The sequence below is a fragment of the Pseudogymnoascus verrucosus genome (assembly GCF_001662655.1).
Source record: "Pseudogymnoascus verrucosus strain UAMH 10579 unplaced genomic scaffold scaffold_8, whole genome shotgun sequence".
NCBI lineage: Eukaryota > Fungi > Ascomycota > Leotiomycetes > Thelebolales > Thelebolaceae > Pseudogymnoascus > Pseudogymnoascus verrucosus.
The window spans coordinates 287,947-305,378 of record NW_017263659.1 but is presented as its reverse complement, the minus strand read 5'-3'; the positions used below and the strand labels follow the sequence as shown (position 1 = coordinate 305,378).

The 17,432-nt window shown below is 54.0% G+C and overlaps 5 protein-coding genes across 5 annotated transcripts in view; 3 read left to right on the top strand and 2 right to left on the bottom strand.

The window, feature by feature from the left end:
- Positions 1-322: 322 nt before the first annotated feature.
- Positions 323-4,227, bottom strand: VE01_02626 (uncharacterized protein; the record flags this gene model as incomplete). The annotated part of the gene is made up of 2 exons (XM_018272134.2): positions 2,358-4,227; positions 323-1,203 (listed from the first exon to the last, which is right to left on the bottom strand). Exons 1-2 carry the CDS (start codon positions 2,410-2,412, stop codon positions 323-325), a joined length of 936 nt encoding a protein of 311 aa, XP_018132908.1. The 5' UTR covers positions 2,413-4,227.
- On the top strand, positions 2,817-6,018 carry VE01_02625 (uncharacterized protein). The gene is made up of 7 exons (XM_018272133.2): positions 2,817-2,930; positions 3,086-3,120; positions 3,430-3,824; positions 3,872-4,065; positions 4,121-4,564; positions 4,627-5,118; positions 5,175-6,018. Exons 3-7 carry the CDS (start codon positions 3,448-3,450, stop codon positions 5,690-5,692), a joined length of 2,025 nt encoding a protein of 674 aa, XP_018132909.1. The 5' UTR covers positions 2,817-2,930; positions 3,086-3,120; positions 3,430-3,447; the 3' UTR covers positions 5,693-6,018.
- A 297-nt stretch (positions 6,019-6,315) lies between these two features.
- On the top strand, positions 6,316-8,132 carry VE01_02624 (uncharacterized protein). Its single transcript, XM_018272132.2, has 3 exons — positions 6,316-7,306; positions 7,371-7,655; positions 7,705-8,132. Exons 1-3 carry the CDS (start codon positions 6,517-6,519, stop codon positions 8,082-8,084), a joined length of 1,455 nt encoding a protein of 484 aa, XP_018132910.1. The 5' UTR covers positions 6,316-6,516; the 3' UTR covers positions 8,085-8,132.
- A 659-nt stretch (positions 8,133-8,791) lies between these two features.
- On the bottom strand, positions 8,792-10,984 carry SED5 (cis-Golgi t-SNARE syntaxin). Its single transcript, XM_018272131.2, has 4 exons — positions 10,813-10,984; positions 10,104-10,763; positions 9,268-10,000; positions 8,792-9,154 (listed from the first exon to the last, which is right to left on the bottom strand). Exons 2-4 carry the CDS (start codon positions 10,348-10,350, stop codon positions 9,130-9,132), a joined length of 1,005 nt encoding a protein of 334 aa, XP_018132903.2. The 5' UTR covers positions 10,351-10,763; positions 10,813-10,984; the 3' UTR covers positions 8,792-9,129.
- A 268-nt stretch (positions 10,985-11,252) lies between these two features.
- Positions 11,253-17,432, top strand: part of VE01_02622 (uncharacterized protein) — an 11,863-nt gene continuing 5,683 nt past the window's right edge. The window contains exons 1-3 of the mRNA XM_018272130.2: positions 11,253-11,794; positions 11,853-15,489; positions 16,105-17,430. Of these exons, the coding sequence (XP_018132904.1) occupies positions 11,757-11,794; positions 11,853-15,489; positions 16,105-17,430 (5,001 nt within the window). The 5' untranslated portion in view covers positions 11,253-11,756. The remainder of the gene's footprint in view (positions 11,795-11,852; positions 15,490-16,104; positions 17,431-17,432) is intronic.

Genomic DNA, 17,432 nt, shown 5'->3' with positions numbered 1-17,432 from the left:
ATCGTCGAGTGGCACTGGTTTGTAATATGTTCCTGGTGGAAATGAAATCGTGGATTCGTGATGGTGCTTCTGGATGCTCTTTGGTGCATTGTGCGCAGGATGCTGTATCGGGTCTGAAAGCCGATGAAAAGAGAATCGTGCAGTATCGTGACGGCATCAAAGAATCGTATGCCCGTGAATGAATCGTGATCATAATGCTCGTATCTCATGCCAGAACCCAACCATGTCGTGAATGCGCCATGCAGTCCAGAAGAAACCTCATGCAACTATCCACAAAATTAGCCCAAATCCAATCACCAAACAATCACACAAAGAACTCACCTCAATCCAAGTTCCCAGGAGTCCACGCGCGTCTGTTCCTGGCAGAGCGACCACCACCACCACAGCATCCCGGGCCACAATAGCAGGTCCAGCATCCCCAAGAAAAGCAAAAAGGCTCGGCACCAGCCTCATGTGCATGATCGAAGTAGGTGAAGTTAGGATCCCCACCACCACCACCCCAAACAACTGGCATTCTCCAGCGATTCTCCCTGGACCAATCGGCCCAAGATTGCTCAGGCTGCTCCTCTTCCCCAGTGGTGTATGCGACCAGGCCTGCCATGCGCATGGGGCCTCCGTCGAGAGTCACGGGCTCTCCATCGGGATAGACGTATGCGGTTCCCTCGAGCATGGCGAGGGTGAGCTCGCGGTGGAAGGCCCTGTGTGCTTCGGTGGCCTCTTCCTCGGCTGCAACTGGGTCGGGAGCTGATGCGATAACGTCAGCTGAGATGGCGGATGCGGCGGCCTCGGATGCATCGGCAGCCTCGCGGTTCGACGCAAATCGATTCAGGGCCTGGAGAGCCGCAGTTTGGCGTGCGACGTCCGCGGGGTTTGCGCGTCGGGTGGAGGCCGACGGGCGGAGGTGAGCTGGGCTCGGAGTTCGGGGTGGCGGTGGTGGTGGTGGAGGAGGAGATGGGGTGCGAGGGGCCGCGGGAGAAGGAGTGCGGGCAGCTGGAGGGGGTGGGGGTGGCCTCTCCGGGACTGGCACCGGTGCTGGCGGTGGTGCTAAGAATGGGTTGAAACTGAGACGTCGGATGACGTCCCAGGACGCCGGAGCGTCCCACCCAGATGGTGGTGGTGGTGCCACCACCGCAGCACCGGCACCAGGGAGAGGTCGGAGGGGGATCCCCCGAGGAGGATATGCCGGGTTGTAAGCCGGCATACCTGGGAGAAGTGTTAGCTGGTGGAAACTGAAGGAGGGAGACAGAAAGACAGGGAATTGTGAGGACGAACGGAGTAAAAAAGGTTTGGTAGCCATCACGGTGCAGTGTGAAAACCGCACCGTGATGGTGAGAGGGGGAAGAGGAATGTATGTCTACGAAGTAGAAAAAGGGTGTTGAGAGGAATGGTGCGGTGGTGAAAACCGCACCGAGGTGGTGGATGGAGGGAGGTGAGGATTGATGAAGTTGAGAAGAGGATGAGGGAAGGAGGAAGAGGAAGTTGTTGACAGCCACGGTGTGGTGCGCATGTTGTGCACCACACGTGACTGTTGGGGGGGAGGTGAGGGGAGGAACGGTGCTGTGCGATTCACCGCACAGCAACGGAGGGAAGAAAGTGGGCTGTGAGGAATGGTGCCAAAATGGGCACCGCACAGCAACGGAGGAAAACGAGGGGGCTGTGAGAAACGGTGCGGTGTTGAGCACCGCACAGCAACGGAGGCAGGGAAGGGGATTGTGAGGAACGGTGCGTCACTCTGCACTGCAGAGCGACGCAGGTGGGAAAATGAGTTCTCAGGAACGGTGCTGTGGTGTCCACGACACCGTTCCTAAGAACGGAAATTCCAATCTCTGTCGCGGTGGCAGCAATGTTGCTGCACCGCAACGGAGAGGAATAAAATCAACCACAGGAACGGTCCTATGGTTGTCACCACTTAGCGACGGAGGAGGGAGAAAGTGTTCTTGGGAACGGTGCTGTGGTGTTCACAGCACCGTTCCTGAGAACTGAATTTCACTTCTCCATCACGGTGGCAGCAATGGTGCTGCACCGTGACGGAGAGGTCGAAGTTCGACCACAGGAACGGTCCTGTGGTGGGCACCGCTTGGTGCCGGAGGAGGAGGATGGTGTTCTCAGGAACGGTGTGGTGGTCGTCACCGCACCGTTCCTGGGAACTGGAAATTCTTTCTCCGTCACGGTGGCAGCGATAACACTGCACCGTGACGGAGAGCCCACAAAGGGGCGACAGGAACGGGGAAGGGGGAAAGGGGGAAGAGTGCCGGTGAATGGGCAACGACAGGACAGAACAAGAACTGTGAGCAAGGGGTTTTGGGTAAACAGAAAGAGGTCAAAGAAAGATCGAACAATAAAAAAATAAAACATACCAGTAATGCTCAGATATCCTTGGACATCAATTGGGATCTCTTCTTCGTCAGCCATAGCGGACAGTATGGCGGGCAGTATAGGGTGCAGTCGGTGTCGGTCTTTCGAAATGTGGTCGTCGGCGTTTGTGGACGGTTACCTCCGGCCGGGCGACTAAGCAGTCGTTATATACTAAACGTACAAAGGTACATAACTTCCCGATTAGGCAATATCGAGGCCAAAATCCTATGGAAAGCGTTTAGCGCCGTAACGCCTATCGAAGCGAATCTCTACTATGATGCTCCTCCTCTTAGCCAATCAGCGTCGGGAATAAGGACTCGGACTCGGGAAAACTATTGTTCTCATGAGTGAAAGGGCTCGCTAGCATTGATTTAGCTAAGCGCACTGCAATCGTATGTGAGTTCACTGCAGAGAGAGGCTTCTTGTTTTCTTTCCCTCTCCTCTCTTCCTCCTTTCTTCCTTATTTCTCTCTCCACATCCTCAACGTCTTCAAGGGGTCATTCTGTGACTTTGAAAACGTTTCTCCTTCATATCCTCCTTTAGATTCAGGAGGTTTGCTATTCTACTATCAAAAGGTATGTTGCCATTCTCATATGAAGCTATCTCCATCTTGAGGAAAGGTATAAACACGCGTTCCATAACATGATGGACACACAGAAAGCATCCTTCAAGGTGGATACGATATTGACAGTATGAGATGTGGCTTTGTACTTACTTCCTTTGATCATAGACCTCCAACAAACCTGTTGAAACCTGACCTACAGTGTATGTATCCTTCCGGTCTTTGTTTTGCTGTCCATTATTCACGTTTCAATCTACTATCCTCACCTTTTTATTCCTATCTCCAACTTCACAGATCGGACACCACCTATCAAAGATGGATGACCTGGTGGACAGTTGGTTCTGCCAGTTTCCATCAGTTGGGTCTCTTGGGCCTCTTTGACACTATGGGCAACACCCACAACAAAGAACCCACCTCAATGTTTCCCTCCCATCACCTTCTCACCACCTCACCATCTCACCTTTTTATCCTCTCTCCACATCCACCAACCCACCAAACTGACATCCCCCGAGCAGACACAATCCGCAACAATGTCAGCAGACGTTGCTGCTCCTGTTTTGCCTGATGGCAAGGAAGATGGCAAGGACGAGGAGGTTCGTAGCCCTTTCGACCCCAACCTCCCAGAGGATCCCCGCCACTCCGAGTGGATCAAGCAGAGCGGCCATGCCACCCGTGTCGCATATAACTATGCGGCCTACAACATGACCGAGGCCGAGCGCCGCGCCGCTGAGGGTGAAGGCCCTATTCTCGCTCCTGGCGACGTTCTCCAGGATGAGGGATGGGCCAACAACGCCACTGTGTATGAGTGGTGTGACGAGTTTGGCGACGTGGGCCCAGCTCACCCTGTTCTTGAGAAGCAGCTCTTCGGATCTGATGTCCACGTTACTACTGGCATCGATTTCTCTGGGTATGTTTCTTGCTCCTCCATTCCCGTTCTCTTCTAATCTTTTGCAGTGTTACCTCCATCAATGTTGTCCAAGAGGGCACCATTCGCATCAAGCCTGTTCTCAGCTTTGATGATGCCGGACTCCACCCTGTCATGCTTGCCAATGTTCGTCTGGCTGGCTATACCGTTCCCACACCTGTTCAGTGCTACACATTGCCCGCCATCTTCCAGGGTCATGATATTGTCGCCTGTGCCCAGACCGGTAGGTCTTCTCCAATACTCTCAACCATCACCCACAACCTGATAATCTTTCCTAGGTTCCGGCAAGACTGGTGCTTTCTTGATCCCCACCCTGTCCAAACTCATGGGCAAGGCCAAGAAGTTGTGTGCACCACGCCCCAACCCCGCGACTTTTGTCCCGGATTCTCGCAACTTTGCTCGTGCCGAGCCACTCATGCTCATCGTTTGTCCCAACCGTGAGCTTGCCGTGCAGATTTTCAACGAGGCCCGTCGTTTCTGCTACCGCTCGATGCTCCGTCCCTGTGTTGTGTATGGTGGTGGGCCCCGCCGCGACCAGCTCAACCAAATCGCCAAGGGCTGCGATGTTCTCATTGGAACTCCAGGTCGTCTCGTTGATTTCATCACAAATGAGCCAGAGCGCCTCTCTCTGTGCCGCCTCAAGTACATGATTGTCGATGAGGCCGATGAGATGCTCAGCCCTGACTGGGAAGATGAGTTCAAGGTCATCATGAACGGTGGTGGTAAGTCCTCCTCCAATCCCCAGATCGATCTTCACATCGATCCCAAGCTAACTCCTTCCCAGACCAGGAGGATGGCAACATTACGTACATGATGTTCTCTGCGACCTTCCCCAAGGCCGCCCGCGACCTTGCAAAGGAGCACCTTGCCAACGACTTTGTCCGCATCCGCGTCGGCCGTGCTGGATCCACATCCACCAACATCGAGCAGAACATCATCTATGTCGAGCCATCCGCCAAGCGCCAGGCCCTCCTCGACTTCTTGTACTCGCGTCCCCCCGCCCGTACCATTGTGTTTGTCAACAGCAAGCGTAGTGCCGACGAGCTCGACGACTACCTTTACAACATCGGTATGCCCTCTACGTCGATCCACTCCGATCGCACCCAGCGCGAGCGTGAAGACGCTATTCGCTCCTTCCGCATTGGTGCTGTTGGCATCCTCGTCGCGACCGGAGTCTCTGCTCGTGGTCTCGACATCAAGAACGTGATGCACGTCATCAACTTCGATCTTCCCAACGCCGACTTTGGCGGTATCGAGGAGTATACCCACCGCATTGGTAAGTCCCCTCCCCTTCTTCATCTCTCTCAACCCCAAACTAACCCCCCCTCCCAGGCCGCACCGCGCGCATCGGCAACCGCGGCCTCGCCACCTCATTCTACTGCGACCGCAACGAGGACCTGGCCCTCGACCTCGTCAAGACTCTCAGCGAGACCAACCAGCCCATCCCTGACTTCCTGCAGGCCTTCGTCCCCGAGGGCGGCGCCGCCGAGCTGCAGTTCGAGGTCGACTCCGACTTTGGCGGCGACGATGCTGAGGAGGAGGCTGCCGCTCCGGTGGCTGATAAGCTCATTGATGTCCTCGCCGACACCGTCAGCAAGAACCTCGTCATGAATACCCCCACCATGCCGCGCTTCCTGCCAGGCATGAAGCCACGTGACCCTACCGCTCAGCCAGAGCAGAAGGTCGTTGCTCCTGCGGCCCCTGCCGTCCTCGAGCCGGTCAACCCCAATGTGCCGCGCGTTAGCGCTATCGACATCAAGGGTAAGGGTAAGGAGATCGAGGTCCCAATCCCAACTGTCACCGTGACTGCTCCCAGCGTCACCGCCGCTGATGAGGATGATGACTGGTAAGCACCTCGCCTCGCCCTCCGCCGACCAGCATTCGATCCCTCAATCTGCTCGTCGGCTGACGCAAATGGAACTTGTACGATACCAATGACGCACCTTGCGATTGCGGGGTTAGATGAGATAGATGATGGCTAGTGCCCCGACTTGTTCTTTCTTCCTTGTCTTTCTCGCTCTCTTTTTCCTCGTTTTTCTCCTGCGGGGACAGCCAGGCTCTTGCTCGGATAGTTTCGCTGGATAGGTCACCGCCGCGCAGGGAAGGTGTTATCTGGGAATGCCCGATTCTCGGTTGGTCTGGATAGACGGGAGATCGGGAGGGTGTATGCTTTGTGGTTATGTTTCTTTGTGGGGTGGGGACGGGGGAGAGGGCGGGTTAGCTAGGTTGGTATGAGGGGGAATTAAAAAGTTTGTTCTGCGATACCCCTTGCTTTAATTTTGATTGTGATTGATGTGATGTTGTGACTTGCCTTGTCTGATCTTATGTATTATGGGGGACGTGATGGCACATGGCCACAAATCGTGGGGTTGTTCCCGCCATTTCTTGTCTCACTGGTACATGTAATTTAAGCTTATAACATCGCTATCGACCCGCCCCTCATTGGAGCCATAGCGTTGTCAGCTAGGCAGGGATTAGGAAACGACTCCCTAAAACCATTCGTGGGTGCATATAACATTTACGTGCATAGATCAACTTCCAGGAGCAGCAGTATAGATAGATACTCCAGTTCCGGAGGATTAAACAAGTTGGTTCTTGCTCAGGAAGTCACGCCTAGGATTCAACAACTTCGGAGGTAGCTTGGTAGGCCTTCAACGGCGACGTGGCTAGCACAATGGATCGTCTACCAGCAGAGATTATATATGAGATAATATCGCATCTAAAGGCACTCGAAAAGGCACACTATGGTCGATGGAGATCAAACCTCTCGCCCTATGCGACAATCAACAGGACATGGCAGAGCGTAATCGAGCACGAGACATTCAGTCGCATAAAAATCGACGCAGACACTCTCCCCGAGCTCATACCTCTTCTCAGCGGCGCAACAGGTGATCGTCGCATTCGTTCAATACGGGCGCTAGAATTCAACTATCTTCTTGATCGAATGGGCCTCCGGAGTCCTACAAATCTTAGCTGGCGGAGAGAGCAGGAACAGCTGGCAAATGGGTTATTTTCCGGGGATATGCGTGCTCTATTTGGTTTACTCAAGGGCTGGGAGGATAGATTAGGCGGGAGTGAGCGCGTGGCAGCAGAGAAACACCAGCTGTGTCTCTTTCTGGCAAGGGGATTGGATAGAGGTGTGCCAACCATGCCTCATCCATCACGGAGAATTTCAATTTCACCCAGGCCGGCGGATGCGCTGCCGGATGCGCCAGTAGTGGATCCCTGGCAAGAATATGAATTGGAGCTCCGCTACGGCCCCCGGCCTGATGTGCAATATATCGGCGACGAGAAGCTGCTGCCAGAGCTCAGTCTCGTGTCCTCGGTGACAGTATGCGAAGGTCATGGCATCCACCCTGAGAGTCTGATGCGGGTTCTCTCCCGGATGAAGTGTCTAGATTGCCTCGATGGGTATGTTTTTGACGAGATGGAGAATCCAGACCTCACTTGTGAATATCGGAAAGGTTTGTACCTGTCTCTCAAAGACTATAGTTATATGAAGTTTTCCAGCCCTAACTTCCTCCTCAGCTCTAGCTCAGAGTCTGCAACTGCTACCACGATCGCTCAGTGTATTCAACCTAGATTTCCTGTCCGATTTTTCCGAGCCGCTGACTTCGGACTCGTTGCTTGTTGACCCTCAGCGCGACCACCTCTGCATCAGCATACGAATTCTGTCAGGTCAGCTCCGAAAACTCAAACTTTCCGGGCTTCGAATATCATCCGCGGTCTTCGCAGGTAATGGCGATGGTTCTTATCCCGACTGGTCCAGTCTGGAAGAAATAAAAATCAGCTACCCCGAGATCTCGTCGACCGGTGAACCCCCTAAGCTACAACGGAACGAATGGTCAGCTAACCAACCCAGGCCAATGGTTCGCCAACCGCGCGCCCCCAGAAGTAGTAACACAAGACGACTCCTACTACTCCAACGACCCCAACGACTACAAAGATTGTACCTACGTCCCCTCAGCCGAGCCTCTCAACGAGCTCTTCGCCGCAGCTGGGAGGGCAAAACAGCACATGCCGCGCCTAAAATATATAGATTTGAGGCTAAGTATCGATTTTGGTAAACATATATTCTTGTACTATTTTAACAGGGAGAAAAAGAGGAATATGGTGGCCTCGTATAGCACCGGGGCCTTTGGCTTTAGTAAGGAGGTCGCTGAGGCTTGGGGGTTTAGTTTGCCTGAGGGAGAGACGCCCAAGGATGGAGATATGTTTATCAATGAGGTTATAGTAATGTAACGTGTAGATAATTATGAAAATACCACTAGCAATAGATAATAAGGTGAGAAACAGCGTACATTTTCGTGGTACGAAACCGACGCACAGTCGCTATCGGAAGGGTGTCCAAGAACAGTATGCGTTAGGATTACTTATCTCATAACTTAGTATCTACTAAAGTTAAAAGTTTATAGTTTACTAGTAGATTTTTTTTCTTAGCTTATAGCTATAGCTATAATTTAGGCAGGCACGTATGTAGAATAAAGTGGTGTAATAAGCACCTTAATTGTTATATAGAAAATAGGAGAGTGGGCTGGCACACTTGCACCGACTAACTCGATATGGCACTAGGAAATAGTAAAGGCATGAATACAAGAATGATGTGAGAAAAGAGCTCGTATCCCATATTCCCACGATGATTTTTGGGCGTGGATAAAACGTCACGACCCGAGCTGTAGTGAAGGGGGCAGTACGCGATAGGATAGAACCTTCTTACAGTCGCTATCAGAAAGGGGAGCAAGAACAAGTACTGGATAGAATAGGGTAAGTTTCCAGCAACTGGTACGCTTTCACGCAGGAGTCGGATAATAACGCCAGGAAATATTGAAGTCCAATAATAAAACGATAAAATAAAAATCCTACCCACCAAAATACAAAACACACTATAGCGGTTCACTATGCACATCATCTACTCACTCTCAAACACCAACATATAGAAAACGTAGTATATCGAACAGATCAATGAACAGTTATTAATGTATGTAGTATTCACACCTATGAATCACTACTCCTCCCCCATCCATCTCTCTATGGTATTCGATCGCGTCTTTCTCGCTGTTATTACAGTACCGCCACAAAACAAATGCTCTCTCTCTCTCTCTCTACTCTGCGCCTCAGGACGAAACAAGGTCTATCTCCTTTGCCCACTCACTCATTCATACATGCTGTTGCTGCTGTGGTGCCCCTGATTTATTTCTCTGCGCCGGATTAAGGGAAAATTGGACGGAAATGGGGGAATAAGGAAATTGGGGAGACGTCGTGTCGTTGTGTTTGTAAGGGGAGATGGCTAGCCGGCTACCAGGACCCATAATCTGATTCTTGTTAGTCCTTTGCGCGTTTTGGGAGGATTGCCGAAGCACTCAGCACCACAGGTGGTACCCGGAATAACTCGTAGGAGCCAAAAAAGGGGGGTTGTGAGACTCACAAAAAGAAAACCATCAACACCCCAAACATCTGCGCCACCAACCACCGATTCCCACTAACCCTCCCCCAATACTTCAACAACTCCCTCTGCGCCCCCTGCACATTATCCACCACATCCTCCGTATTCGCATCGATCCTCTGAATCATCTCGCTCTGCTCGCTCACCATCCCGGCCAACTGCCCAAAAATCCCTCCTAATTCCGAAATCGTCCGCTCGATCGCCTCGATCGCTTCCCCGCGCTGCTGGATGTACGCGTGCTGCGGCTGCGCTTCTTCCATCATGAGGAGCTGTTGGTCGCCTACTGGGTTGAGGGTGAGGAGGTCTTGCGAGCCGCTGCCGCCTCCTAGGGCGGGGTTGTAGGGGGGTGCCGGGGAGCCGCGCGCGGGGGTGGAGTAGAGGGGGGATGCGGATTGTCCCTCCGTCGGCAAGGCATGCGAGGAAACCGCTGACACGAAATTCTCAGTCCTGGATCTTGAGGCGCGGATGTTCTGGGTGCGGAGTTCTAGCACGTCTTTGAAGTTGGCGGATACGTCGGTGAGTTTTCCCTGCAGCAGGAAGACGACGTTCTTGGCGTGCTCGGTTTGTTGGGGCGCGGCGGAGGGGTTTTGCACGCGGGTGAGGGTTTGGAGGGAGGAGATTTGGGTGTTGAGCGAGGAGAGGTCTTGTTTGATTATGTAGGTTAGCTCGTTGATTTCGAGGGGCCGGTCGTCGAAGAGGGTTTTGCGCTTTGCGACTGCTGGGGTGTTAGCTTGGGGGTTCTCTCTCGACTTGGTTTCCGTCTTGGATTAAATTCGGCAGGGAGAGAGGGGTGAAGGGGGAAGGGGGGGAATACGCACGCTGAGCGAGTTTCTCAAGCTTCGCCATCGTCCCCGAGATCCCACGCCCGATCTCCGCCGCACGCCTTGCAAACTCCGATCGCCTTGGCTTCTCCGCGCTCGCAGGCGCATTATCGGCTTTCTGGGCGTTGCTGAGCAGCGACTGCCGCTGCGCGCCTATCTTGTTCGAGTGCCGCTGCTTCTGGACCTGCGTGAGGACCGAGTGGAATTCCGACGTGCGGTCTTGGATGGAGGTTGAGACGGCCATGGTGGACGTGTGGGGTGAGGTGGAGGAGGGAGGCGTAGAGTGTAGTGTGCTGTGGCCGAGGTGAGGTTTGGAGACTGGCTGGCCTCAATGGCGTTCGTGGCCTCTGGCCGGCCGGCGAGTGATTGGTTGATGTGTCACGGCAGCGCGGAGGGATGGGGGATAGCTGCTGTTGCTGGGAGGTGGTATTCTTGTCTGTCCTCAGTGTGTGTATGGCATATGTGGTGGTGGTGGTAGTATGTACGTCGTGGAGGTAATGAAATTTGCTCCTTCTTTTCTTGCGATTATAGCGATAGCTCTCCCGTATCTCTCTTGAAGGCGGCTGTAAATTTGGCCTGTGGCGATCTCTATCCTATCCCTTATCCCCCTATGTACCCCCGTACCTCTGGGCGCTGTTCGCAAAAAACGGCCGTGTCCTTTTGTGGCTTAGCACGAGAAAGGTGTGCATGTAGAAGAGGTACGTACGGGTTGCCGTAGATTTTAGGAAATTACCACGTGCAGGCCAGGGCTGATTGGGTGGAGAAAGACGGACGTAATAAAGGAATAAGAGGAATGAAAATTGTAATTTAGGGGTACAAGTGTGTCTAGTAGTAATTTGGGGGGGGTGGCAAGTATCTCGAATAATGAATTGAACACGAATACCGGCATGTAAGACAAGACATCTCTCCTTGTTCTCGTTATAGAAAAGATACTTCTAGGCTCGACGTTACGCACATACATATTATATGTACTTTCCCACTTGCTCCACATTAACGACGACGACACGACTCTCCCCTTCCCCACGTGAATCCTGTTGTATGTTGTGTGTGTAAATATAGAGTACCGTCCTAACACACTGTTGTGTTCCCTAGATGATACTAGAATACGAATACTGCAATTCTATTTATTCCATTATTCCTTTTATTCTTTTATTCTTTTAATTCTATACAATTCACAATTTATATTCCTCTATATCCATCATCCATCTTATTCTCACCTTTCCTCATCATCTCTTCTCAAATCTCCACATTTCTCCTGGCGCTGCTTCAAGTTACTGTACCTTAACATAGCCTTACCCAGCCACAGCTCGCCCGCTAAACTGTCATCCAATCCACCGAAAATCCACCCAATCCCACCATCCCACTACCCACCAACCACCCTCCACCGAACCCCGACCGACCCTCATTAGCCTACTACAGTAACTGCTGTACCCTGGAAATACTTGGGACTAGTTTTCAGCCGTATCGCGTTCCTTCGAACCTGAACCTGACCTTATTGCGTGGCCTTCGATCACCATTTCTCATCAAAAAAACAACCTCCTTGGGATTGTAAACTTTCGCTCTTTACTCCTCAGTGAATCGCATACATGACGGAACTGGCACTCTGAGGGCCGTAACAGTTTACACTGGCCGCAAGGCAGACACACAGCTATGTCGAAGCCATACCCTGATACCTTCGACTCGCCGTTGTAGGTTCCCTCTCCCCCCGAACGGCCCCGGATGCTCCAGGAACTGACGAAAAGACAGACCTTCACGCGCGGCCGCTGCTCCAGCTCCCGTCTCCTACCAGGCGAACGTCAACCGGCAGAAGACGAAGAAGTGGGTAGACGCGAAGCCCGGTAACTACGGTGGCGACGACTGGGGGGACGACTACGATGACGGCTACGGCGACGCTCCCCCTCCTCCCCCGGTGCCCAAAGTAACGGGTTTACGGCAGCCGGGACAGGGTGTGCGGAACGACGTCGGCATTAAGAAGACATATGGCGAGCTCCCGCATCTGCCAAAGGACGCGCAAGACAGGAGCTCCACAAACCCGCCCTTGCTTCGCCAGAGCTCCTTCTCGAGGGATGACGAGCGCCGAGCTTTCTCGAGCGGACCGTCGCAACAAGACGCTTTACCGAGCAATCCGGTGGCCGTCGCAGCTGCGACTCCGAGCCCTCCACTGCGCCTTGCAAGTCAGCGCAAGCAACTCCCTCCTCCAGGCACTGAGAGTTCGGCGCGGTCATCATACGCGGAGTCGAGCAGGTCGTCTGCTCATACTGCATCGGACGCGCGATCCGCGTCTGGCGATGCGCATAACAACTATCCCACACACGACGTTACCTCGCCCTTGAGGTCCGCCGCGTTATCCCCTCAAGCGAGAGCTGCGTCCCCTTTGAGTCGGTCAGACTCACCACCTGTGAATGTAGCATCTCCACCCGCTCAATTCTCTCCACGAAACACCACCTTAAACCAAGCAACGGTGCCGGATTCCTCGGCTGCAGCAGCCCCAGCTCCTGCTCCTGCCGCGTCGGTTGCGAAAGCCCTCCCTTTCATTCGACCTGCAGACATCTATAAACGTCTTGAGGAGGAACGACAAAGAAAGGCTTCCGGTGATTCTAGTATAGACTCAGCAGCGGCTACAAATCCCGATACACAGTCTTCACCAGCATTGCCCTTCCAGGCTGCAGAACCTGTGATTCCAGCACCCGTTGAACCTACCAATTATAACAGGGGCGGATACGATACATACGAAGAAGATGTACCTGATTACGGAAGGCAAGCCGATACATATGAAGAGGAGGCACATGACTATGGACGGAGGCAGGCGCCAATGCTCGAGTCTGTGCAAGAAAGGAAAAGCGAATATGGGTTCGACGACATGGCTGCAAAGTCGCCGGAGGCCGCTCAGAAGCTTCAGCAAGAAGTGCAGAAGCAAGAAGCCCCGGTTCAGCAATATCAGCCACAAATACAGGAGCCTGCGCAACAGGCCGATCCCGAGGCTGCATCTGACGCTGACGCAAAGAGGCGCTATTCTATGAGCCCGAAGTTACCAGACCTACACAGGATGTCTGGTTTCGGCTTTGATATGTGGTCCCAGTCAGCGCCCGACGCAAATGTTGCAAACTCTCCCGTTGCCGAGCGACAGGTGCCAAATGCCGGTGAACAACCTCTCCAAAGGCAGGAATCTCTAGGATTCACGTCAGTTGTGCACCAGGCGTTCGATAGGACTGATTCGATACCCGAAACACCTACTTCGCAGGGCACAAGCAACGTTCGACGCACTGATAGCGACAGCACTGGCACTGCCGGTATTAGCCCAATAATGAGCCGAGTGTCCAGTGGCGCAAACCCCGACTCTCGCGGACGAACGCAGGAGCCAAAAGATAACTTGACTCCGGTAATTGCCGAAGAGAAGGAACCGGACTCTCGGAGAGCTTCCGCCATTGTGGCAGAGGAACCTAACCAGACGCCGTTCCACATGGGTCACCGTCGGGACCTGAGCGCACCCAGCAATGGGAATAGTCCCGCGAGGTCACCACACTTGGAAACTGCCACCTTGGCTCCCCAGTCAGGGGAGGTGGCACAAGTCGCTGATGAGACTCGTCCGATACTTCCGACAGCGGTTTCGCGACTTTCGCGGCCAGACCTGCCTGGTGCTTGGAACTCGTACTCCACAACCGCTGAGTCAGCTGCTGGTGAAGTTACACAAAACAAGGATATTGATGAAGACCCGACTCCTGTCGAACCGTCCCAGTCCCCTGAGACAGCTACATCGCCGCAGCCTCTCGCAACCTCCGGTGCAGCACCATCCCCACCTCTTAAGGATGATGTGACTCTACCACCGCTTACAACTAGTAAGGCTGAGGATCTGCATGAATCTGCTCCAAAGGATGATTCAGAGACCCAGAACCCTCTAATGAAGCTTCCAACGTTGAGCACCAACGCCAGCCCGACAGACGACGAGACTGACAGGCTACGCAAGGAGATCGTGAGGAGCTTGAGTCCGCGCGATTCAACTTCTATCGCAGATCAGGACTGGGTTCCGCCACCAAACGCTGCAGCAAGGCAGTCGACTCTGGGTCTTCCAGCACCGAGTGCGCCTCGTGATAGCATGTATTTGCCGAGCGAGTATGACAACTATTGGGCAGAGACGGAGGAGGATGCGCAGGTAGAGTCTCAGACCCAAGAGCAGACTGCGCCAGTTTCGGATGCAGCTGCTTCGAGCTATATAGCTTCCACCGGGCTCCACAATGTCGAAGAGTCTGAGGACATCCCAGCAATTGCTCCTTTGAGCCCAAAACGCGCGTCAATGCTTCCTGTTGAACCAACCCAGCATACATTGGAGCGTAAATTCTCATGGGAGGCGGCGCTGCCAGAGCAAGTGACGACTGTGCCTGAGGATAGCCAGTCACCACCTGTGATTGTGTCTCCTCAGCCTATCGTTGCTGAACTAGAGGCTGAGCAGGTTTCAGTTCCGGGGGCTACTGTAGCTCGTTCGGATTCTGCGTCTCCTGCGCCGCTATCTCTTCGTAGTCCTCATGCGTCTGGTGCTCAGCCAGAGGACCACAAGGATAGTGTCGGTTCGGAAGGCATCGTTGCCGGAGCTGTCGTAGCTGCTGCGGTGGTTGCCCCTGCTGTTAGTACCATTCGACCTGTGTCTGCTGATTCAGAGGATGTTGGTTCTTCTTCCCAGGCGCCACTTCCGTATAGCAAGGCTATGTCTACAGAGGGAACCGACACCGTATCTCCGATGTCTGCCAAGGTTGAGCCTGTCAGGTCTCAGTCACAGCAGATCAACTCTATGCTAGACATCGGCGGGCCTCAAACAAGTCCGCCTCCACAAGATGGACCGCGACAATCGCTCCAGCAGAACGATGTGCCTCGTCCCCAGATCCCCGTGGACCCCACAATGCCCAAGCCATTCAAAGAGATCATGTCTCTGAATAGCCCACAGCAGCGCATCAACGCTTACAACGAGAGCCGCCAACAATTCGCAACCATGGACTCCGGGCTAGCAAACTGGATGCACGCCACCACCGCCCTACCCCATCTCCAAAACCCACTCGCCTCCGCAGGTGCCGGAGCAGGTGCCCAGGCACAACGTCCAAAGTCCGGTAACATCCTCGCGCCCCAACCACAGCCATACTACCAACAATACCTAAACGCCAGCACGCCCACCGCATCCCCTCCACCGCAAGCGCGCTACAGCGGCGGCACACCCACGACGGGGACGCAGGGCTTTGGGTCGGCCAGCAGCAAGACGACACAGCAGGTGCAGCAGGTGCAGGCGAAGTCGAAGGAGCTGCTCCACACGGCGGGCATCTTTGGGGGGAGGGCGAGCAAGGCGGGCAAGGGACTGCTGGCGAAGGGGAAGAGCAGGTTCAAGGGTTCGGGAGATAAGGTAGACTGATCTCTCCTTGACTTCACACACACAATTCACGAGCCGGAAACCGCAACTGGGCGAGGGCGGCGCAAAGACACAATTTGCTTTACTTGTTTTTTGTTGCGTTTCTTTTCTTCACTTCTTTTATAAACATTTTTTTTGTGGGCACATAACTTTATTATGTTATCACAAACAATCTGGGAGGATTTTATTATCTGAAAGAAAAGGGCCTAAATTTCGGGTTACTTGTTGGGGCCGTATAAATCTTATCCAGGCCCCGCGCTAATCCGGGGCCATGTTTTTTTTTCTCATTTTTATAATGCCTCTTGCTAGGCGATGAAGAGATGATTTATTACTTTGATGGAAGCGGAAGAAAATGAAAGGAACCCGTTTTACCTGCTTAGCGGGAGGGGAAAGGGGGGACTTTTTGTATGATTATGGAATGGAGAACCACTACTTTTTCCTGACAAACAACGAGAGATGACAAATCTCTGGCTGCTTCCCCCAAAATACTTCACAACGTGTTTCCTTTTAACTTGTCCTACCTCCTCCTCCTCATACATCCCCTCCCTCTCACAAAACAAGAACTTGTAGAAAAGAAGAACTCTCTCTAACATAAACCCTTCTCCCTAGGACGCAAACAGCCCCACCACCATCGACACAACCAAAGCCGGCAAATCCTCCCGCCGGGCCTCCTGGGCCTTCTCCCTCTCCTCCAGCCCCTCCACCGCTCGTCCATCCACATTCAGCGGTGCGGAGCCCTCAGCGCCGTTTGGTCAGACGACCCAGAATCGAAGCTCGGAGTCGAGTGATTCCCTGCTCGCTACTAGACGGCAGTCGACGTCTAGCGAGCAGACGCCTGCGATGAAGATGTTTGCTCCTGCTGGTCAAACCGCTCCTGCTGCTGTCGCGCCGGTAGCACGAGTGGTAGAGCAGGCTCAGAATTTCCTCGAACTCAACCTCCCCACCTCCTCAACGCTACGGGACGCAAGATGGGGCTCTGAAACCGCCGCCACCTCCACTGAAGATGGGAGTGCACGGACCCGCGAGGGCGGCGTCGCTGAATTGGCTGCGGGGGAGGGGGGGGATATAGCGCCCCCTGTGCCGATTGGGAAGTATCAGCCTAGTTGGGATCCTTATAACGCGACTCCTATTGTGGAAGAAGAGGGGTTCGGGTGGGAGAGTCCGCCGAAGGGATCTGCGGTTCCTGTTCCGGCTAGGGGGTGGAGTGGTGTCGATGAGACTGTTGTGCCGGAGACGGTTCCGGAGACAGACGTTGAGCGTGAGGTCCCTGCGGAAAGAGAGGTCCCTGGGGAGACAGAGGGAGGGGGGTGGGTAATGGTGGCGGAGGAGAGTGTGAGGAGGATTATGGGAGCCGTGGCGAATGGAGCGAGGCCGGTGCATGAGAGGGGTGACAGTGAGGTTTCGGCGATGACGGTCGGGCCGGCGAGTGAGGGGCAGGTGGTGTTGGAGAGCTTGGAGGAGGGGAGTGAGGTGCCTGTTGTTGAGGAGCCTGCTGTTGAGGAGCCTGTCGTTGAGGAGCCTGTCGTTCAGCCCGAGCCGGTCGCTGAGCCCGTTGATGAGCCAGTTGATGAGCCAATCGAGGAAGAGCAAGCCGTCGAAGACCCAGTCGCTCAGCCAGTCGAGGAGCCGATCGAGGAAGAGCAAGCCTTCGAAGAGCAAGCCGAAGAGCCAGTCGAAGAGCAAGCCTTTGAAGAGCCAGAGCCGGTCCTCGAGGAACCAGCCGTCGAAGAGCCAGTCCTCGAAGAGCCAGAGCCAGAGCCAGCACTCGAAGAGCCAGCCGTTGATGAGCAACAAGTCGCCGATGAGCAAGCCGCCGATGAGCAAGCCGCCGATGAGCAAGCCGCCGATGAGCAACAAGCCGCCGATGAGCCAGCCGTTGATGAGCCAGCCGTTGATGAGCCAGCCGTTGATGAGCCAGCCGTTGATGAGCAAGCCGT

Bases quoted from the DNA above. Each gene is read 5' to 3' on its own strand.
- VE01_02625 (XM_018272133.2), top strand. From the start codon at position 3,448: ATGTCAGCAGACGTTGCTGCTCCTGTTTTGCCTGATGGCAAGGAAGAT. The intron at 4,066-4,120 runs GTAGGTCTTCTC...AATCTTTCCTAG, and splicing joins TGTCGCCTGTGCCCAGACCG to GTTCCGGCAAGACTGGTGCT. The intron at 5,119-5,174 runs GTAAGTCCCCTC...CCCCCCTCCCAG, and splicing joins GGAGTATACCCACCGCATTG to GCCGCACCGCGCGCATCGGC.
- VE01_02624 (XM_018272132.2), top strand. From the start codon at position 6,517: ATGGATCGTCTACCAGCAGAGATTATATATGAGATAATATCGCATCTA. The intron at 7,307-7,370 runs GTTTGTACCTGT...CTTCCTCCTCAG, and splicing joins CACTTGTGAATATCGGAAAG to CTCTAGCTCAGAGTCTGCAA. The intron at 7,656-7,704 runs GTGAACCCCCTA...TAACCAACCCAG, and splicing joins CCCCGAGATCTCGTCGACCG to GCCAATGGTTCGCCAACCGC.
- SED5 (XM_018272131.2), bottom strand. From the start codon at position 10,350: ATGGCCGTCTCAACCTCCATCCAAGACCGCACGTCGGAATTCCACTCG. The intron at 10,001-10,103 runs GTGCGTATTCCC...ACACCCCAGCAG, and splicing joins GCTTGAGAAACTCGCTCAGC to TCGCAAAGCGCAAAACCCTC. The intron at 9,155-9,267 runs GTGAGTCTCACA...AACAAGAATCAG, and splicing joins GTGTTGATGGTTTTCTTTTT to ATTATGGGTCCTGGTAGCCG.